The following is a 21,865-nucleotide window of genomic DNA, read 5'->3' on the forward strand; positions in this document are numbered from 1 at the left end:
TTAAAATAATCTCAATATAACTATGAAGACATTCATGTTAAAATGGCCATGTGTAAATTATGTCTACTGGTTTAATGAGTCTGTTTTGAGTTATTTTCTTGTATCAAATTATGTGATTTAAAATTTTGTAACAGGTTTTTTTTTTTTTTTTTTTTTTTTTTTTGCTGCACCTGGAAATACATTTCCAGTGAAGATCTTGTGAATGGTGTCATTTAAAGTGGGTGTCAGGCAGTTGGCTATATATTTGGCCGAAATGCAGACAAGTTGGAGAAGCAAACTCAACACAGAATATGTGAGTATCCTACTTTTCTTTCAGGATTGGATTAGACGGTTAGTTTAAACATACAAGATGATGCATTACAGTAGAGTACAGTACAGATGTTTTTTATTATTATTTTAAACATGGAAGGGATACTGATCAATTCAGTCACAAAATTTGCATCACATATTATTAATATTATGTGGTCAAATGCGTAAGCAATAAAGCGGCATCTCGTTTATTTGCTCTGGATTTTCTTTGTTAACGTAATTAGCATGATCTGCATTTCACATTAGTGTCAGCATTTCACATTCATTCAAACTCATTCATTTTCACACACGTGTTTGTTGGAGCATTCAGTAGGCAGAATTTTCACAGCCAAGCAATCCTCGCTGTCTTTAACACAGTAGCTGTGTCTATTCTAAAAGCAGCGCATCCAAATTTCTAGTTATACATTAATTGTATAGATTTGGAAACCTCTGTATAATTATGTCATGTTGGCTAATTTTTTTGGGTATATTTAATCAACGTGTGTAAAGCATTCTGTTTACTTCTTTATCACTAGAGTGCGTATGGTCTGACCAGCACTGTGCAATTACGCAGTTTATTGCACATAAATCATGATTTATTGTTTATAAATCCTGGTTTATTGCATATAAACCCTGATTTAACGAATAATTTTGAAGCCATGCCCTTCCCAGTCAAAGAAACTCTCAGGGCAGATTTGTACATGTGCTTGTGTGGTATGGAGGTGTCTTTTTTGTTCAATAAAACATTCAGTACTGTATTTGAGAGCAAAAATAATTCTATTGTAATTTAAAAAATAAAAGATATACACATAAATGTAAAATATGCACATAAAAAATCTTGTTAAGACTGGTTTTAATTCCAAAAATAATGTAATTATGGCAGCAGATCAGACTGAAAAATGTAGTTATGTGTGCGTAATGAAAAATGTGGGAACTGCATAAAAGAGAGAGAACATTTATTTGCAATGCAAAGAGTTTTGCTATCAATGACATTATTTTTGTAATTAAAACAATCTTAACAAGACTAAAACACAAAAGTAGCTCCATACTGTGCCCACAGTTTCCAAAGTGCTTTATCGTGAAAACGGTCCATCATCTACTGTTTAATAAATATCACATTTTCTCTCTTTTGAGCTTCTAGACCTTTCTTTAGGAGTCTTCACCAGAGTACACTCTTCAAAAACCATGGCTAATAGCAAAGGTGAGTGTTTCAATTTTAAATTCCTTATAAAATGTAATTTATACCCTTACGCCTGCAAATTATATACGATATCCCTATACAGAATCCCTATTTCCATCTGGTAGTACTGTAAGATTTGTTTTCATTGATCCGATCACAAAAGACAACATTTATAAATACAAAGACAAAATAAATATATAATACATAAGTATTACACCATAAAACTCTTACATGCAATGTAATTGTTAGAATTCTTAGAAAAGAGCTTATATAAATCTTTTTTGAAAAATGGAAGGTGTTTTCTTTGAAAATGTATATTTATGAATGAAAAATTTAGCCTGAAATGGTAGCTCAAATTAAGTGTAAATTTAAAGTGAGAAGGGTCGAATTTTGGAGAGTAACCAAAAACAATTTTGGGGGGCTTAAACAGAAATTTAATTTTTTTTTTTTTTTTTTTTTTTTTTTTTTTATTAAAAGTCAACCCAGAAAACTTTGCAATAAGCACAGCCCTAAAACAAATGGTTATTATTTTATTTATTTTATTTTTTTTACAAAATAAGCACATGGAGGAAATACTATTATTAAATTTAGTTTATATTTACTGCATAGCAATTATTTTTGAGGCTTTTATTATTATTATTATTAGACATTATATATATATATATATATATATATATATATATATATATATATAATATATATATATATATATATATATATATATATATATCTTCCCATTGCACCTCAGAAAACTTAAAAAATTATAATGGGTTTGGTTATCAACAAACGGTAAAACTGCTAGAACAGTGGTTTTCACACCTGTGTGTATTTGCTTGTACATTTGGAATAAGAGTTTGAATGCCTCCCTGTGTGTGCGTGTGTGTGTGTGTGTGTGTGTGTGTGTGTGTGTGTGTGTGTGTGTGTGTGTGTGTGTGTGTGTGTGTGTGTGTGTGTGTGTGTGTCCAAATGTCAACACAACGATAATAAAACCTTACATTTATGACATTGTTGGACTTGCAACTTTTGTGTAAGTGGTAATCATTTCTAACACCAACTTTTACTTGTTCAGTGTTCCTAACCTATGCATTTACCAAAGGGTTAATTATGTCTGGTTTGGTGTCTCAGATGTTGTTGATGGCAACGTTTCCAGTCCAGAGTTCATCCAGGAGCTTCTTCCGGCTGCGGAGCGAACGGCTCTTCTCTATCATCTGTCTTACCTGTGTCTGGGAGGCTTCCCGAAGCTGGAGCGTCTGCTGAGAGAGCGAGCTCTGGAGACACAGCTGCTGTTTGGATCCTCTGAGGCCGTTCTGCTGAAGGTTATTTCTGCTATTATAATTTTCCAGCCACTTGTTAAATTCAGACTTTGGTTAATGACACAAACAGTGAAATGTCCTTAGTCCAGTCAGTTTCAAGCACCTGTATTAACTGTATAGCCCTGCAAAAAAAATATTTAAAATGTCAGAGTACACAAAATGTGAGTGTAAGGGATTTTTACTGTACATTTCTGCCATGTGGACTTCACCTTGACATAGTCCCCGCTAGTAAACTACTCCTAAATATAATGTAGAAACTTTCATTTTCTGTGAAGCTGCTTTGCAAAGATTTGTATTGTGAAAATTGCTATACATACAGTATAAACCTGAAATGAAATGAGTGTAGCAATAACACAATCTTATCTAAAGGCAATAATAAACAGACAGAGGCAGATTGTAACTACTGTTCAAGGAGGGAATATAAAATGAAATTATAACAAATTCAGTGGTGAAGTAATGAGTGAAAATCAAGTTACTTACTGTTGACTGTGAGATGATGTTTAGTACTATAATCGTCAGGAATCCAGTCCTTTGATGGAAAATTATTTGAAAAGAACATATTTTATTTGCATCTTTACAGTGTGTAGGAACCAGTGAAAACCTGGTTAAATCCCTGCTGCCCTTTCTGAAGGTGGCTGTGGAGAAGAACAAGCCACAGTTAGCACTGGATTTGCTAGAAAAAGCCAAAGGATGGATCAGTGATATCATAAATGATGTTAAAGAAACTGTGAAAAGGTAAGAATAGGAAATGGAAAACTTTACCAAATGAAGTACTTGCATAATGTTTAATGACTGTAATGAAATACTTTAAAATACCATTTAATGCACATTCAGGTATGATAAACATAACAACGATGTAGCCAAATCAACCAGCGACATCATCACTGAAAAAAAAGAGACGGAGATGAAGCAGCAGCAACAAACCAGTGAGATGGAGGCGCTTCAGAAGATTATGGATGGCCTGGATGCAAACCTTCAGAAAACCAATAAAGAGTTAGAAGATTATGAGAAGAAGATTGAGCAGAAAAATGCAGAGATACAAAAATTTATCAACAGCATTACTGGCTCCAAAGAGGAAAAGACACCTGCAGGGGAAAACGGGGCGGGATCAGGTCTTGCTTTATTTTCAGCGATCGTGCCATTTGTGGAGAGTATTATAGGTTTCATTTCCAAGATGGTGTTGTCCTCTTCTCAAGAATCAATGATCAAAACTCTTCAGACGGGTTTATCTGAGCTCACCAGTGCACAGCAACGTCTGAAAGAAAGAGAGTGGGACATTCAGAACAAACTGATGGACAACCAGCTGCAGCTGGCCAAATTAAAGATTGAAAATGGTGAGGATTATTTATTTAAATTATTTTTTTTTATTTTGGATTTTGCTCACTGATCTACACCAAAGAACATATATAGTGATGAGTGGTTTTGCTACAGATGTAGCAATGGTGTATACAGGTGTTTACTTCTCTATCTGGTTTCACAGGTCAGATGCCCAGCGTTACTCACCTCGATGAGGTCCAGAAGTGCCTGTCCCGGATCCAGCAAATTCTGGTTCAGCTCCAGAAGTTCTGGGAGAAAGTGGGTTCTCTGCTGGACACACTGAAGAAAGAGACCTTCGCTGGGGAGGACTGTATCAAGTATCTTGCCGATATGAAGGAAAACTTCCTGGAGTCTATTGATGCAGCTAAAGAGGTAAACCATGATGATAAAGATGTTTGACCTCTCTGAAGATCTTCCATTGGGAAATTTGAACGTCTTGTCCCTGTTTGATGATGTTAAATTTTATTTAAACAGGGATGGAAAAATTTTGGCATCAGCTGCATGAAGGCTAACCAGATCTTCAGCGTTCAGTCGAATCAGGCCTACAAGTTCCTGGAGATCAATCCTTCATCTCTGTCCACAGAAGAGTGGCAGAAAGAGTACGAGAGCGTGAAGGAGAAGCTCGAGAAGATCAGACCAAACACTGTCAATAAAGCCATTACACAGTGAGATCTAGAAAGATTATTTACTTGGAAATATTAGTGAATCTTCTACAGCAATGTTTCTGCTTTGTCATGTGAACTCTGACCTGTCACGCTGATTTGATCTTTCTGTAACTTAGTGTCTGATAACAAGGGTTGATGAACTAGTATAAAGTGACTATTATGCATCTGTATATGATCTCAATGCTTGACCTGCTCCGCATGAAATAAAACTGCTTTCAATGAAATGAGTGATTTTTCATCTTATGTGAGTGAATGTGATTTTAAACCTCTGTTATCCCTCTGTGCAAAACTTTTTGCTTGAGGATAAAGATGGCTGAGTAAAGAAGTTCATTCTGAGGCTAAATCTTCACAATGTGCAGTTTTTTACAGTAGTGTTACTGTGGGTTTCACTGTCATCTTCTGGAAGTCTGCTGGAAGTGCAGGGCGGCCTTATCTATTGAGACTTTCAACTTAAACGTCACATTTTAAAGATGGAAAGCATATTAGTTTCTTTCACCATATTATCACAAGTGAATTTTAAATCATTTTTCACTTTGAACAGATGCTTGCTGCACTGACGTCCAACATGTAAAACTGACAATTAACTAGGAAATAATTCAGGTGTTTCTGAAATTTTCTCTTTCTCTAATCAAAACATAAAAAAATTACAGTTTTTGGGAATATCGTTTCAAATAGAAATTACTTTCTATTAGTGTTTTATAAAATGGTTGAGGTATGACCCTTATTCTCAAAAGTACATTTTCAGAGTTTTATTTTAAAGTTCTTTATGCCATTGCATGTAAAAGCCTAAAAGTCCGTGTCTGCTGCTTTAATTTCATTTTTAATATTTGAAAACCTATTAAACGGAAAGCAACGACATAAAAGTATCATAAATGCACCACAGAAGCATCATAACTCTATATAACCAAGTCTTCAGAAGTCATAAGATAGTTTTGTGAGAAACAGACATGTACGTGATTCAGTGATAATCTTCGACTTTCATTATCACTGATACACACTCAAAAAATATTCAGGCCTAAATGTGAGATTTCTGTATTTGAACTGCGTATAAAATTTCCATCCATTTGTATTACAGACTTTTTATATGAAGTAATGTAATGCTCTGCATATGTCAGAAATTTTATATGCAATTCAAATACATCTTAAATTTAGCCCTAAATAAAAATTAGCCCTACAATAAATTAGTTTTAATTTTTATATTTTGAAAATTAACATTTATGCAAATTTTAATTTAGGTTTTAGTAGTTTAGTCATTTTATGCATATTTTATTTCAGACAACATTTCTGATTTATTTTTAAATGTATTTATTTTTACATTTTAGGTCATTTTTTTTTAGTTTATTTTAGTTAAACTAAGGAAAATGCTTTTTATTAGTTTTTATTTTATAAAAATGAAAAACAATTTAACAAAACGAAATAACTAAAACTAAAATAAAAAATAATTGCGAAAACTTTAAATAAAAAAATGAAAATGAAAACGGAAAATGTATATAAACAAAAAAAAAATCATAATATTGTTAAAACTATATAACACTGTTGTGATATTAAAATAACACTGTTGCACTGTGGGATATGGTATCTAGCAGATGTTATAGATCAGAGGATATTAAATGCAGAAAATTCACTTTGTGCCCAGTGTACGATACATACTGAAGTATATACTACAGAAACACGTCTGACAGACATTTAGCTTCTATCTGCACAAAAAAAACACACATACGACAGGTTTGGCAGATATAGATATGTATTTATAGGTTTATTTTGTTTTTTTTTCATACCAGATAAATAAAAAGTTAACAATACAGTCTGGTCACTATTATATGTGGAGTCCGTATGATAATAATGACCAAATTAAAACATGATTGTCACTCAGTGTGCTTCACAAAAATCTGTCAATGAATAAATTATCTGGCAAACTTCATCTATTTACAGTATAAACAAAAGAAATGATCACGAACACAAGCTTTGGATCTCGGGACGGGACGTTTCAGCAGTTTTTCCATCGCTCCACACAAACACAACCACAGAGAGGGCAGAAACACGCGTTAATATGAGCGCTTTAATGCCACACATGAACGGACTGTACATGCCAGACCCCTGGAGTTCATAAAACAATGATAAAATCAACATCCACGTGATGTGCATTCCACACAAACATGGAGACGAAGGCAAGAGACGTGTTGAGGAGCAGAAGACACGAGCGGATGGAGATAATCGTGAGGTGAGTGCAGGAAACATCGGTTCGGTTCGGTTCTTCTCGTGTGTTTCTGCTCCAGTTTCAGTCGTCGTGTGTTTCAGTGTCCGGGGAAGATGAGGACATCAGAGCAGCTCACATTACCCAGAATTCAAGTATTCCAGTGCCACCTCATAGCAGAACTTGTACTGATCCTGCAGGAGACACGCACACACACACACACACACACACACACACCAGCAGAGGTCAGTGTAACACAACGTTTTAATATTTAACCCTCATAATGCATTCAAAAACCATGTTATTTTCTCATTCTGGACCAGAAGAATTTATATTTTATAAAACAGTCATAACTCATTATTTTTCAGCTAAAACCATATGTGATCAGCAATTTTTTATTTTTATATATATTTTTTTTAGTTTTGAATGTTACCACATTATTGCAGCATTTATCCCTTTTTTATTCTTTAACATATTGACAAAACTCTTTGAAATTTAAAATACATCCAACCTAAGAAAACAAAGATGCAATATATATATATATATATATTTCTCAATACTGATGTGAAATTTAATTTGAATATATTATTGTATGAAATTCACAAGAACATATAATCTGAGAATTACCAGCAACAATACCATTGGAATTAATTTCATTTAATTTAATTATTTGCATTTATAACTCATGATTGCTCAAAAGCAGTCAAAATTTATGAAACCTACATTAAAAAGCTTGTTTTGAGGGTCTTAAAGCATTTGGAAAGTTTGTTCTCTTGATCAACTATGCATTTTTGTGCATCTCTTCCGGCTCAAAACGGACTGAATGCGTTATGAAGGTTAAGTTGTTAGTATGGTAGATGTGATAATACACTTCTTTTACAATTTATTTAAAAAATAATAAATAAATAAAATAATGTAAAATATAAATGCAACATTTTTGTATATTTTAAATATATATATATATATATATATTTTTTATCTTCAGTGTACTAGTTACTTTTTAAATGTTAGATTGATCTTGTAAAGTTTTTGAAACTCTTTTGTAGGAACATTCTGATGATTTAATAAATTATTAAATTGTACAATTTTATGAAATCAATTGTTAAAACCTAATAAAACCATTAAAACTGAATACAGAAAAAATGTAAATAGAATTTGCACCCTACGAATGTCCGAATGCTAATTTTTTTGTTTTGTTTTACTAAACATTTTATTTGATATTTTGCATGGGACTACTACACTGACATTGCATGGTTGAACATTACTGTATGTGCATTATTATTATTAATTTAATCATTAAACGGTGATCAGATGTCAGTGTTAGCTGTGTTTTGCAGCAGTAAGATCCTCAGTAGATGAGCTCAGACCGCTGTAGTCTGTGGATGTGTGACGCTCACCAGCAGGTCCACCATGTTGGGTTTGTTGTTTCTCAGTGTTTTGACGGCGTGAAAGACGTCCACCGAGTGCTGGTGACACAACATCTCACACACGATACTGATGGCACAGAACGTGCCGCTGCGCCCGCCGCCGTGAACATCGTTTAAAAACACACACACACACACACACACACACACACACACACGATCATCATCATCATCATCACAATAAAACATCTCACACATGATACCGCGTCTGCTGCCGTTACTGAAACACACATCAAATATGATTAACTGTAAACAGTTTCATTAGGCCCTACTTGAAATAAAATAAACAAGAACCGAAACGGTACATTTCTCATTTTCTTTTAATTTAACATGAAATATTACAATCACTGAAATTGCAATAAAAAATAAATATAAAACTATACAGACTAAATAAATAAATATAAATGACAAAAACACTCAACAAATATAATAAAACCTAAACTAAAATTAAAATGAAAAACAAAAATAATAACTAATTCAAAATTATTACGGGAAAATAACGTTGCAAAACACATTCAATGAATTCGATTCACAAAAATTACAAATCTGAATTAAAGCTACAATCTGAAGTATATGTAGTACTGTTAAGCACATTTAATCAGTCTGAGCTTGTCTTTGGCAGCACTGACAGGCGTATATTGACTGTATTTATGATGATAAGCTCTCAGTTTGTTGTTGCTGAATCTGGTGTGTGAGCAGCAGGTGGCGCTGTTCTCCCGCTCGTGAACTGCAGCTCATTATATTCAGCACAATCACTGCATCTGTCTCACTCATGTGTCAATGTTTATTTCAGGATAAACAGGATTGGGCGGGACAGATGTGTTTCCTGAGCGCGAGATCAGAATCTCTCCGAGACTCTAACGAGAATCACGTGATACTCAAAGCAGCATTATCCAGCTCAGTTCGGTTTAACTGTTTCTGAATAACGACTCTATTGTCTTCTGTAGCTTTACAACTCAATCTGAATTAGTTTCATTCATTTTCTGACATTTACATTGTTCATTGCATTCGTGTTTCACATTATCTCGTATGATACAGCAATCTGAAAATGTGCCGCTTGACTTAAAAACTTTTAAAAAATGCATTTCAAGACCTTGAAGATATTTATTTCACAGCCATACATCTTGTTTTTAAACCCAAAAACACTTTCTTTGTGAATTAAGTCACTGAGAGCAAATCACACGGATAACACTGTAAAATAATATTTATACAATTTCCTTGAATATATTTGAAAACTTGAGACAAATATCAGCTAATCTATTCAAAGATAACTGGGTTATTACTAAAACTACAACCAGAAAATACATCTAAAATAAAATTAAATGTTCACACTAAAACTAAAACCATTAAAATATTTAAAATTAAGTCATTGTGAATTTAAATGATAATAATCAAAATAAAACAAAATATAAAAAAGTTAACTTTTAGCAAGAAAACATTTCTTATTTTAATTTAGCTTACCTTAATATTAAAATAACTTTAAAATAAAACTGAAATAAAATGAATAAAAACTACATAAACATTGCAAAATAAATAACTAAATAAAATTGCAAAAAATATCCTAAATATTAAAATACATTTTTTAAAAATGATTAAATAATAAACAAAAATTTATTTATAAAAATAAATTGTAAATATTAATAAAATATAATTCTAAATATTACAAAAAGTCTAAATATTCATAAAAATATAATTCTAAATATTACAAACAAAATTTAAATGTTAATAATAATCTAATTCTAAATGTTAATTAGAAATATGCTAAATAAATATTGCATTACTGTTATCAAAAATAACACAAATATTCTAAGTTTGGATATATAAGAGTGAATCGGTGACTCACAGGCAGTGCACCACGGTGCGTCCCTCTCCTCCGTCGTACTCCTCCTGCCATTTGTCCACCTGTCGGATGAGTTTGAGGAAGGAGCGTTTGGAGACGGGTGTGTCACGGTACATCGGCCAGCCCAGGAACTGGAACTGCTGCACCATCCGGTACCCGTCCTGCGGCTGAGACACAAAACACACGTCCATGACACACAAACAGCCGACTCTCGCGTAAGTGTGCAATGTTAGCGAGCGTTTACTCACCCGTGCGGCGTTATAGATGCGGATGATCCTGCTGATGATGTCCTCCTCCAGATCCGCAGACACAAACTCCACCTGGATGGGTCCGTGCCGATGGACACCGTTCTCTGGCCAGTACTGTGGACACAACTGGACACAAAACACACCAATCACACACATCAGTATCTCACATGTCAGTTCAGGGGCCAGGCTCCATGGCTGATCAGTTTCACTAGGTCAAGGTTTTCTAAAACATCATGTCTAGTATACTGGTTCACCAGCTAGACCAGCAATTAACCAGGATAAACCAGCTTAGACCAGCAACTGACCAGTGTAAACCAGTCTAGACCAGCAATTAACAAGGGTAAACCAACCTAGACCAGCACCTGACCAGGATAAACCAGTCTAGACCACCAGGATAAACCAGTCTAGACCAGCACCTGACCAGGATAAACCAGCCTAGACCAGCACCTGACCAGGATAAACCAGCCTAGACCAGCAACTGACCAGTATAAACCAGCCTAGACCAGCAACTGACCAGGATAAACCAGCCTAGACCAGCAACTGACCAGTATAAACCAGCCTAGACCAGCACCTGACCAGTATAAACCAGCCTAGACCAGCAACTGACCAGGATAAACCAGCCTAGACCAGCAACTGACCAGATGGGAAACCAGCCTAGACCACACCTGACCAGGATAAACCAGCCTAGACCAGCACCTGACCAGTGATAAAGACCAGCAACTGACCAGTGTAAACCAGCCTAGACCAGCAACTGACCAGGATAAACCAGCCTAGACCAGCAACTGACCAGGATAAACCAACCAAAAAAATCAACAAACAAAATAATTGTCCTAGCCAGCAGACCAGCATAAACCAGCCTAGACCCAGCAACTGACCAGTGTCAGCCCAGCCTAGACCAGCAACTGACCAGTGTAAACCAGCCTAGACCAGCACCTGACCAGTGTAAACCAAGACCTAGACCAGCACCTGCAGCCTAGACCAAGGACCAGGGATAAACCAGCCTAGACCAGCACCCTGACCAGATAAACCAAGACCAGCCTTGACCAGCCTAGACCTGCACCAGTATAAACCAGCCTAGACCAGCAACCTGACCAGGTATAAAACCAGCCTAGACCAGCAACTGACCAGGATAAACCAGTCTAGACCAGCAACTGACCAGTAAAAACCAGCCTAGACCAGCACCTGACCAGTATAAACCAGTAATGAAATCATAAAACTGTACAACTAAAATAATTGTAAAATAAAAACAATAAAAAACAAATAACATTAATAAGAAAATCATGAAAATTAAACAATAAAAATAAAATAAATCATTTAAAAATCAAATCAAAAATTTTTATGTTTACCTGCATATCATGTGACAATTAACTGATATCAGAGAACTGTGAATCATGCAAATGTTTTGCTAAATTATTGAAATATTAAAAGTTTGTGGAGGCTTTCAGTCCAAGTGATTGTTCAACTGACAGAAACGCTTGGGAACTCCTGATTAAGTTGATGTCAGAGCAGTGCATGTGTGACAGACGCATCTGCTGCATGAGTGTCTCTGATCCTGACGGCCGTGTTCAGGTGTGTGTGTGTGTGTGTGTCTCACCTGCGCGGGATCCACGTCGTTCAGCATCACTATAGACGTGCAGTGATAGTCCAGCACCAGCCTCCAGAAGTCTTTGACGGTGTTGGGCAGAGGATGCTGGGTAACGATGAACGCAGACGGCTGCTTGTAGCTCTGTGAAGATGAAGATGAAGAGAGGAAAACATCTTATTTCCTGTCTGACTGTCTGCTTGACTAATTGTGTGGAGAAGTTTAGCGTTGAGCTGCGTGTTTTATTACCGCCGCCAGCGCTTCCATTTACTGAAACGAAAACAAATGCACTGTCGCGTGTTTTACAAACAAACCCATCCCAGTCAATCGTGTTACTGCATTTTTTTGTTCGTTCTCTGTTATTGATCGCTTTTAGCTATTTTCCTGACAATGAAATGAATCAATTCCATCTGTTTTTAAATTATTTTCAACAAGCACATAATCATGTGTGCTGCAATTCACATCCATCAGAGACACTGTCGCTTCAGACTTTTAGTTATTATAGACACGGATGCAATTAATAGTTAATAAAATCAAAAATAATTTTAAAATAAAAACAAAAAAGTACTAATTAAATCATAAAAATGTATAATAATCATACAAAATGTATAAAAAAGTCAAATAAAGCAATTTTAACAATAATAATTCATAATTTTAAAATAAAACAAAGTAAAGCACTTAAAATGTAAAAATGTAAAATAAATTAACAAAAATTTAAAACAAAAATAATTTAAAACATTTATTAATAGTGAATTAAATCATAAAACTGTACAATAATGAATTAAATAATAAAAATGTGAAATAAAAATAACTAAAGAAAAAATCAAATAAATTCAATCCATATAAAACACTTACAATACTAATGATTAATTAAGTCAAAAAATGTAAATTAAAATAAATAATTTAAAAACAATCAAAATAAAACAAATAATATAAAATTAAAATAAATAATTCTAAAATAGAAACAATTGAATTAAACATTTATGATTCAATGTATTAATAATAATTAAATCAGATCGTAAAAATATATAATAATGAACATTTTGAAAATGTGAAATGACAATAATATTTAAATAAAATCAATCAATAAAATAAAAGCACCAATAAAAAAATGTAACTGTAAAAAACAAAACAACAAACAAATAACTTATAATTAATTAAAAAAATTAAATGAATTCAAATTAACCAATTAATCAAAATAAAATGTATTTTACATTCAATTAATTAATTAAACCTAGATTAAGAGCTGCAAGTAACGATCACCAGGTTAAGAGCTAAGATAACTGTCAGGAAACAGCCACTAAGTTAAGCGCCGCAGGTAACTGTCAATAAGTTAAGAGTTGAGGTAACGGTCACTAGGTTAAGTGCAGCAGGTAACCATCAACTCATCTCTTAACCTAGTGACACTGTCTTAACACTAGGTGAAGTTCTAAGGTAACGATCACTAGGTTAAGAGGTGAGGTAATGATCACTAAGTTAAGCAGCGCAGGTAACAATCACTAGGTTAAGTGGTGAGGTAACGGTCATTAGGTTAATCGCTGCAGGTAACGGTCACTAGGTTAAGCACCGCAGGTAATGGTCACTAGGTTATGCGCCGCAGGTAATGGTCACTACTGTAGGTTAAGAGGAAAGGTAACGTCACTAGGTTAAGCTCTGCAGGTAATGGTCACTAGGTTATGCGCCGCAGGTAACGGTCACTAGGTTAAGCGCTGCAGGTAACGGTCACTAAGTTAAGAGCTGCAGTTAGCGGTCACTAGGTTAAGCACCGCAGGTAATGGTCACTAGGTTAAGAGGTGAGGTAATGATCACTAAGTTAAGTGCCGCAGGTAACAATCACTAAGTTAATAGCACAACTAACAATCACTAAGTTAATCACTGTAGGTAACAGTCACTAGGTAAGAGAAAACTATAACAAGCAAAGCATAAAAGGGTCAATAGGTTAATCGCTGCAGATAAGGATCACTGTAACGAAAACAACACTAAGATAAGAACTAAAGATAACTATCAATAGGTTAATCGCTGCAGATAAGGATCACTGCGCCGCAGGTAACGGTCACTAGGTTATGCGCCGCAGGTAACGGTCACTAGCGCAGGTAATGGAGGTAAAAGCAACAACACCAATCGCTGCAGGTAACGGTCACTAGGTTAAGCACCGCAGGTAATGGTCACTAGGTTAAGTGGAAAGGTAACGTCACTAGGTTAAGCTCTGCAGGTAACGGTCACTAGGTTAAGAGGTGAGGTAACGGTCACTCAGTTAAGCACTGTAGGTAACAGTCACTAGGTTAAGCTCTGCAGGTAATGGTCACCAGTGTTAAGAGGTGAGGTAACGGTCACTCAGTTAAGCACTGTAGGTAACAGTCACAATCCATGCAACATACACTAACTAAATAAATAAGTTAATTAACAATAACTAATCACTAGGTTAAGAGGTGAGGTAATGATCACTAGGTTAAGCACTGCAGGTAACGGTCAATAGGTTAATCGCTGCAGAGTAACGGTCAATAGGTTATGCGCCGCAGGTAATGGTCACTACTGTAGGTTAAGAGGAAAGGTAACGTCACTAGGTTAGCTCTGCAGGTAATGGTCACCAGGTTAACAGGAAAGGGTAACGGTCACTAGCTTAAGAGGTGAGGTAATGGTTACTAGGATAAGCGCTGAGGTAACAGTCACTAGGTTAAGAGGAAAGGTAACGGTCACTAAGTTAATAGATGAGGTAACGGTCACTAGGTTAAGAGGTGAGGTAACGGTCACTAGGTTAAGCACCGCAGGTAATAGTCCCCCAGGTTAACAGGAAAGGTAACGGTCACTAGCTTAAGAGGTGAGGTAATGGTTACTAGGATAAGCGCTTGAGGTAACAGTCACTAGGTTAAGAGGAAAGGTAACGGTCACTAGGTTCTTAAGTGAGGTAACGGTCATTAGGTTAATCGCTGCAGGTAATGGTCACTAGGTTAAGAGGAAAGGGTAACGGTCACTAGCTTAAGAGGTGAGGTAATGGTTACTAGGATAAGCGCTGAGGTAACAGTCACTAGGTTAAGATCTGAGGTGTGTGTGAGCTGCCGTACATCCATGAGTGCGGCGTTGATGTAGTTGCTGCTCTCTCCATCGATGGTGATGAGGAAGGGCAGGCAACGGTCAGGAGGAAGAACGTCCATACAGCGGTTCTTCTCATGGTTCCGCGGCAGCAGTGCGATGCTGCAGTCCTCCACCCGCAGCGTGGGCGTCACCATGTTTAACGTCTGCCAAAGAAAACACAAATCAAACTCATGCACACACTCACATCACTATATTCTACTGATTTATTTTATTATTTATAATATATAACATAATATGTTTTATTTTGTTATTCAGTGTATTTACAGCTATATGTAATATTTTAATTCACTAACTCTGAACTCCTCTTTGATCTGGCTGGAGTTGGTCTGCGGGTCCAAGCGGTTCATGTCATAATACACAGAGCGAAGCTGATTGGCTGGAATCGTGGTGTCGCCACAAAGACACGCCTCCAATATGGCATCATGGATAAACACATACTGCTCCTGAAATATCAACATATCAAAGACAGATCAATACAACCATAAAAATCACAGCTCACTGATATAATGTGATGTGGTGATTGATTGGTGTTTTATTTTGGTTAATATGTCAGTTTCAAAATCTGCAGAATTTTTTTCTATATATTTTGTTATTTTACTTTTCAGTTTTCATTTCAATTTTTAAATGTAAATTTTTCTATTAAAATTTTTAGTAATTTTAGTCATGTGTTTTTGTCATTTTTATTCATTTTTGTTCTTTTTAAATATTACAATTTAGGTTTTAGTTCAGTTTTTATTTATTTCCAATTAATAAAACTAATTCATATTATATCCAGTTAAAAAAGTTTGTAAATGTATCAAATTATTCACACTTTTATGGTCAGAACAGATGGATCAGGACATAATCGACTGTGTTTTCAGCTTTCTCCTCGATGTCTCTGTCCTGGGTGTCCACATGTGGACCGGTCATCTCTCGATCGCAGACGGTGGTCTGACAGCTTGACGTAAATCATTCATGAAGTGACATTTTAAATATGCCTGCGGTTGCCGCTCCTCAGAAAGTCCTTGACCGAAGCTGACGGTCAGATAAGGTCTCGGGCTATACAATCATAGTTACATATGAGTGCTTGTTTCTTTTGTCTATATTGAAAATTCATGTCAAGAAAAACGTTGTCTGAGTGGGCGGGGCTGGAGAGAGAGGCAGGGTTTGATTGGCTGTAGCTGATGTGAGGGTGTCTGTGATTGGGTACCTCCGTCTGCACCATGTTGACCCTGCGGGAGCGCAGTTCTCTCACACAGTTGTAAATGTCCACGACTCCTTCTCGCTCCGCCATGTCCAGCATGATGTCAATCACAATGAAGCAGCCGGTGCGTCCCGCTCCAGCGCTGAGGACCAAACAACAGATGTTATTACTGCTCTAAGATACTAATATGTACCTACAGTATTAGGTGTAAAAAGTTACAAATATGTCCTTTTAAGGGTACTGCTCCAGGGACAAGCTGTCGTACCCCAAAAGGTAAAATTTTCAACCCCTTTTTTTCTGTGTTTACTCTAGCAACTTTTCTTCCAAAGCAAATAGCAACAAAATTAGTTTTGAAAAGTGACTCAAACAATAAAAAGGTAGACATTTTCCATCTAACTTACACAAAAATAGGAATCCAAATATTTGCAACTGTTAAATGTAATAATAAGCATAATAATAATAATAATTGAACAATTGAATAATTGTTCATTTATGAAACAGCTTGTTAGTAGCGTGTACCTGTGATTGTTGATCAGTTAGTACACTGCAAAGGTCCTTGCACACGGTGTCCTAAAGTTTCATGTGCGTTTTTTTCATATTTGTTGTCCTTTTCTATCAAATGCTTGCTAAGGATGTGAAACCGCAGAAAATCGAACCTGATCTCAATTTTTCATGACGGATGAAAGTTTTGGAGACAGTGTGTAAACGTGATTGACAAAACATGAGGTTGTATTTGATTTTAACGGGCGAAAATTTCAGACTCAGTGTGCAAAGACCTTAAGAAACACATCCAGAAAAATGGAAAAGGTACTAGTAATTTTCGAGGACATTTTTTATTATCCATTATTTGTTGTAACCCTGTGACCTAAAAAACACAAAATGCAATGCGCAATTTAACATCAATAAAACATCAATACGGAAAATTCCTTTACGTTAACAAAGTAGATTGTGCACTATTTTTAAAGACGTTTTTTAGAGTGTAGCACACTAACTAACTGCTAAACTAAGCTACTACTAAATATTGTAGAAACTTAATTTTCTGTAAAGTTGCTTTGCAATGATTTGTATCGTAAAAAGCGCTATACAAATAAACTTGAATTGAATTGCTTAAAACTATAATTGTTCAGAATGAGTAGTTTACTAGCTAATAAAAAATAAAACTTAAATTGTAATTGTTCAAAATATATATTATTTTACGAACAAATCTAAATTAACATGTATAAAATATATTTTTGACAAATTTGATGGAGTGGCAATTTTGCGTCGTGATTATGTGATCGTGCAATGACATAATGTAGCAACTTTTAACAACAAATCGACCTTCCTTTAGCAGCTTCCCCTGAAAGTTAGTTGGCAACAGTGTGTTTCTGTGAGGATGAGACTGATGTTCACCTGCAGTGGATGACCATCGGGCCGGCGTTGGCTGGACTCTTGGCTTTGACCCGGCGGACGAAGCCCAGTAGCCCCGTGGCGTGATACGGGACGCCGTGATCCGGCCAGCCGGTGAAATGAAACTGACGGATCTCCCTGATCTCATGAGCTCCTCGCTGGAGACCACACACACACACACACACACACACACACACACACACACACACACACACACACACACACACACCACATTTAAAGACATAGCATCAGAATCTCAAAAAAAAAACAAAAGTCTATCTATACAATAAAAAAAAATTATACAACTCATTAAATATTTAAAATGAAATTATATTTTATAATTATTTGATACATATACAAAAAATAAAAATAAAAAAAATAAAAAAATAATAAAAATAAAATTTAGTTATATTTATTTTAATTTTTTTTACATTTTAACTTTATAATTATTTTAAATTATTCATTATTTTATTATAACACACACATAAATACAGTATATATTGCAGTATATATATAATACAAAATCTAAATAATTATACAACTTATATAAATCATTAAATATACATATAAAATGAAATTATTGACAATTTAGAATTATTGTTTATTACATTATTTATACATAGATAAAATAAAAAATAAAAATAACAAAAAATAATTGTAATTATACAATTTAAATAATATTGATACAATTAAATATTAAATATTTAAAATGTAACCATAATTTTATAATTATTTTTAATAATATTTAATTTTTATATATTCACACACACAAATAAACTAACTATACCACATATTTATATTTTAATATATATATAAATATTTTATATTTAATATATAGTTTATATTTTAACTATTTATAATATCTATAGAGATATCTATGAAGACAATACTGAGACAATAATCAGTGATTAGATGTGTTTTGTGAACAGGATACTGAGTCGCGGTTATGATCGTTATAGTTTAATAGTAAATCTGCTGAGTTTGACTGTAGTTTGATGCCGAACCTTTTCCACAGCGAAGGTTCGAATGACGTATTCAGACAGCAGCTGAGTCTCGATGAGCGTCACCTTCATGTCCCTGTAGATCTCAGTGTCATCGGGCCAGTACTTACAGCACTTCACCTGTCAAACACACACACACCAGTTTATCAAAACATGAGATACGAGCGTCTCCAAACAACCACATCAGATTCTGTAGCGATGTTTTAACTCAAGAGCGTCTGCAGTCAGACTTCAAGTGTCCCAGATACGAGACGCCTCTGCTGCAGATCATCCCAGACTAATTAACCAGGTTAACCCTCCATAACCAGAGCACACCTCCAGAGACACACACACACACAAACCACCGTCTCTAATCAGTCAAAGTCATTAATGAAGTCAATCACAATCACATCGCTCTCTCTGTTTATCAGTCTGTCATCAGTTTATCAGCCGCTTCTTTCCATCCGCTCTTCATTATTACACTGTTTTCTTTCTCTGTGTGCACGTCACTTTCAAACTACCAATATATCTTTGTTTTCAAATATTTCATTTTCAATTAATAATGCATATGAATTATTAATAATATAAATTAACAATTAATAATTTATATTTTAAAATGTATTTATTTATATTTTCAGTAAGGGTTAGGTTAGAGTTAGGTCATAGTGTTATTACAATATTATTTCTACACTAGCACAGTTTTTATTACAATTATTAATTGGTTTTATTTTTTTTATTTTTAGATTTTATTGTAATTTAAGATTTATTTTTAGTAATTTTGTTATGTGCTTTTGTCATTTTTATCAATCCCAGTTTTTATATTTTTGATTTAATGTTACTATTAATGATATTAAATGTATACTATTTAATATATATATATACAGTACAGGTCAAAAGTTTGGAAACATTACTATTTTTAATGTTTTTGAAAGAAGTCTCTTCTGCTCATCAAGCCTGCATTTATTTGATCAAAAATACAGAAAAAAAACAGTAATATTGTGAAATATTATTACAACTTAAAATAATTGTTTTTAAATTTTATTATACTTTAAATTATCATTTATTTCTGTGATGCAAAGCTGAATTTTTAGGATCATTATCACATGATCCTTTAGAAATCATTCTAATATGATGATTCATTATCAAAGTTGGAAACAGTTCTGCTGCTTAATATTTTTTCAGAACATGTGATATACTTTTTAGATACTTTGATGAAAATAAAAAGTAAAAAAAAAAAAAAAAAAAAAAAAAAGAAGCTATGTTTTTAAAATATAAATATTTTGTAATAAATATACACTACTGGTCAGTAATTTGGGGTCAGTATTTTTTAATTTTCTTCTTTTTTTTTAAAAAATAAAATCAATACTTTTATTCAGCAAGGATGTGTTAAATTGATAAAAAAGTGATAGTAAAGAAAATATATTATTAGAATATATATTATTAGAATTTTTTTTTTTTATTTTGAATGCAGTTCTTTTTAACCTTTTCTTCATCAAATATATTAGACAGCAGAACTGTTTCCAACACTCATAATAAATCAGAATATTAGAATGATTTCTAAATGATCATGTGATAGACTGGATGTTACATGTGACACTGAAGGCTGGAGTAATGATGCTGAAAATTCAGCTTTGCATCACAGGAATAAATTATTTTTTTTAAGTATATTCAAATAGAAAACTATTATTTTAAGTTGTAATAATATTTCACAATATTAGTGTTTTTTCTGTATTTTTGATCAAATAAATGCAGGCTTGATGAGCAGAAGAAACTTCTTTCAAAAACATTAAAAATAGTAATGTTTCCAAACTTTTTACATCAACTATATATATATATATATGAAAAACAATGTTTTTCATAGTTTTTAATTAATTAACAATAGTAACCCTGATTAAAGAACCAATAGTTGAAATCTCATGACAGGAAATCTAAAGTCTATAAAAACTCTAAATGTATCAATTATTCAAATGTATCAGATATTCATTATTTTTCTCTGATGGAAACACACTTTTATGGTCAGAAATCAAAGAACTATCAGGCCATCAGTTTGTCATCTGTTTATCAGCTGATTCTTTCCATCCGCTCTTCATTATTAGCGTGTTTTCTTTCTATGCGTGTATTAAGACGCTCTAATTAGCGGGATAATTGGGCTCTAATGGCTGAGTGTATTTCTCGTCTCGCTCTCACTCTTCGCCGTCAGGCCGGAAAAACAACGGGGCCGTGATGCTATCGGCTCCCGTCTAATTATCATTAGAGCATCTCCTAAACGAGAGAGCATTAATCACATAATGACTTATTTACATATTCAGTCACACACTTCCTGCAGCTCATCACCAACACACACACACACACGTGTCACAATACAGCGGCAGCCGTCACGGGAAACAGCATTAGAGACGAGAAGAAACAACAAACAAACAAATAAAAAATACGTCAAAACAGCTCAAATAATGAGTGAATGCCACCAAAAGACATATTTTACTTAAAAAAGGTCAGCAAAGACTTAGGTTTAGGGATTTAGGGACAACTAAGTACATTTAAAGGTTATTTATCCCTCAAATTCTTATTAAAAAAAATAAAAAATCATTCTTGTAAAGCACGTTAAAATTATTCCACAATGATATTTCATTACTGTAATAATATGTGTTTAGTGTATTGAAATTAAAAATGATGATAATCTACATAATTAAAATGAAAACTACTTTTGGGAATTTTTAAAATATTTTTACCTCTCAAATTATCATTAAATAATATAAATAATATATACAATAAAAAAAATTATTACTGTAATGCACATCAATTTAACTTTATTACTACACTCCAATAAATAACAGATATTATTCATATAAAAATGGTAAAGGGTAATTTTAGAAATATTATGTTTTTATTTTATTTTTTATTTTTTTTATTAATTTAATTTATTTTTTTGCATTGTGACACAATTTTTGCCAATTAATAAATATTAATAAATGCTCATTTGCTCATTAATAAATAAATAAATAAGATAATTATTATAATGCATCTGGACATTTACAATTTTATTTTATTTTTTTTCATTATTCCTGCAATAAAAAATGGATGATATTTTACATAAAAACAGTAAGTGAGGACTTATTTTAGAACTATTGTTTTTTGCTTGTTTGTTGTTGTTTTGGATTGTGACACTATT

General features: G+C 33.8%; 2 protein-coding genes across 2 annotated transcripts in view; one reads left to right on the plus strand and one right to left on the minus strand.

The window, feature by feature from the left end:
* Window positions 1-216: 216 nt before the first annotated feature.
* On the plus strand, window positions 217-4,988 carry LOC109057295. Its single transcript, XM_019074521.2, has 7 exons — window positions 217-292; window positions 1,430-1,489; window positions 2,594-2,784; window positions 3,362-3,516; window positions 3,616-4,115; window positions 4,262-4,470; window positions 4,573-4,988. Exons 2-7 carry the CDS (start codon window positions 1,474-1,476, stop codon window positions 4,765-4,767), a joined length of 1,266 nt encoding a protein of 421 aa, XP_018930066.1. The 5' UTR covers window positions 217-292; window positions 1,430-1,473; the 3' UTR covers window positions 4,768-4,988.
* A 1,501-nt stretch (window positions 4,989-6,489) lies between these two features.
* Window positions 6,490-21,865, minus strand: part of LOC109047815 (receptor-type tyrosine-protein phosphatase mu-like) — a 230,700-nt gene continuing 215,324 nt past the window's right edge. The window contains exons 28-37 of the mRNA XM_042752238.1: window positions 18,721-18,837; window positions 17,720-17,874; window positions 16,334-16,469; window positions 15,438-15,587; window positions 15,114-15,287; window positions 12,064-12,195; window positions 10,470-10,595; window positions 10,226-10,388; window positions 8,355-8,491; window positions 6,490-7,151 (exon numbers count right to left, since the gene is read on the minus strand). Coding sequence (XP_042608172.1) covers window positions 7,098-7,151; window positions 8,355-8,491; window positions 10,226-10,388; window positions 10,470-10,595; window positions 12,064-12,195; window positions 15,114-15,287; window positions 15,438-15,587; window positions 16,334-16,469; window positions 17,720-17,874; window positions 18,721-18,837 — 1,344 coding nt within the window. The 3' untranslated portion in view covers window positions 6,490-7,097. The remainder of the gene's footprint in view (window positions 7,152-8,354; window positions 8,492-10,225; window positions 10,389-10,469; window positions 10,596-12,063; window positions 12,196-15,113; window positions 15,288-15,437; window positions 15,588-16,333; window positions 16,470-17,719; window positions 17,875-18,720; window positions 18,838-21,865) is intronic.

This window comes from Cyprinus carpio, chromosome B24 (assembly GCF_018340385.1).
Source record: "Cyprinus carpio isolate SPL01 chromosome B24, ASM1834038v1, whole genome shotgun sequence".
NCBI lineage: Eukaryota > Metazoa > Chordata > Actinopteri > Cypriniformes > Cyprinidae > Cyprinus > Cyprinus carpio.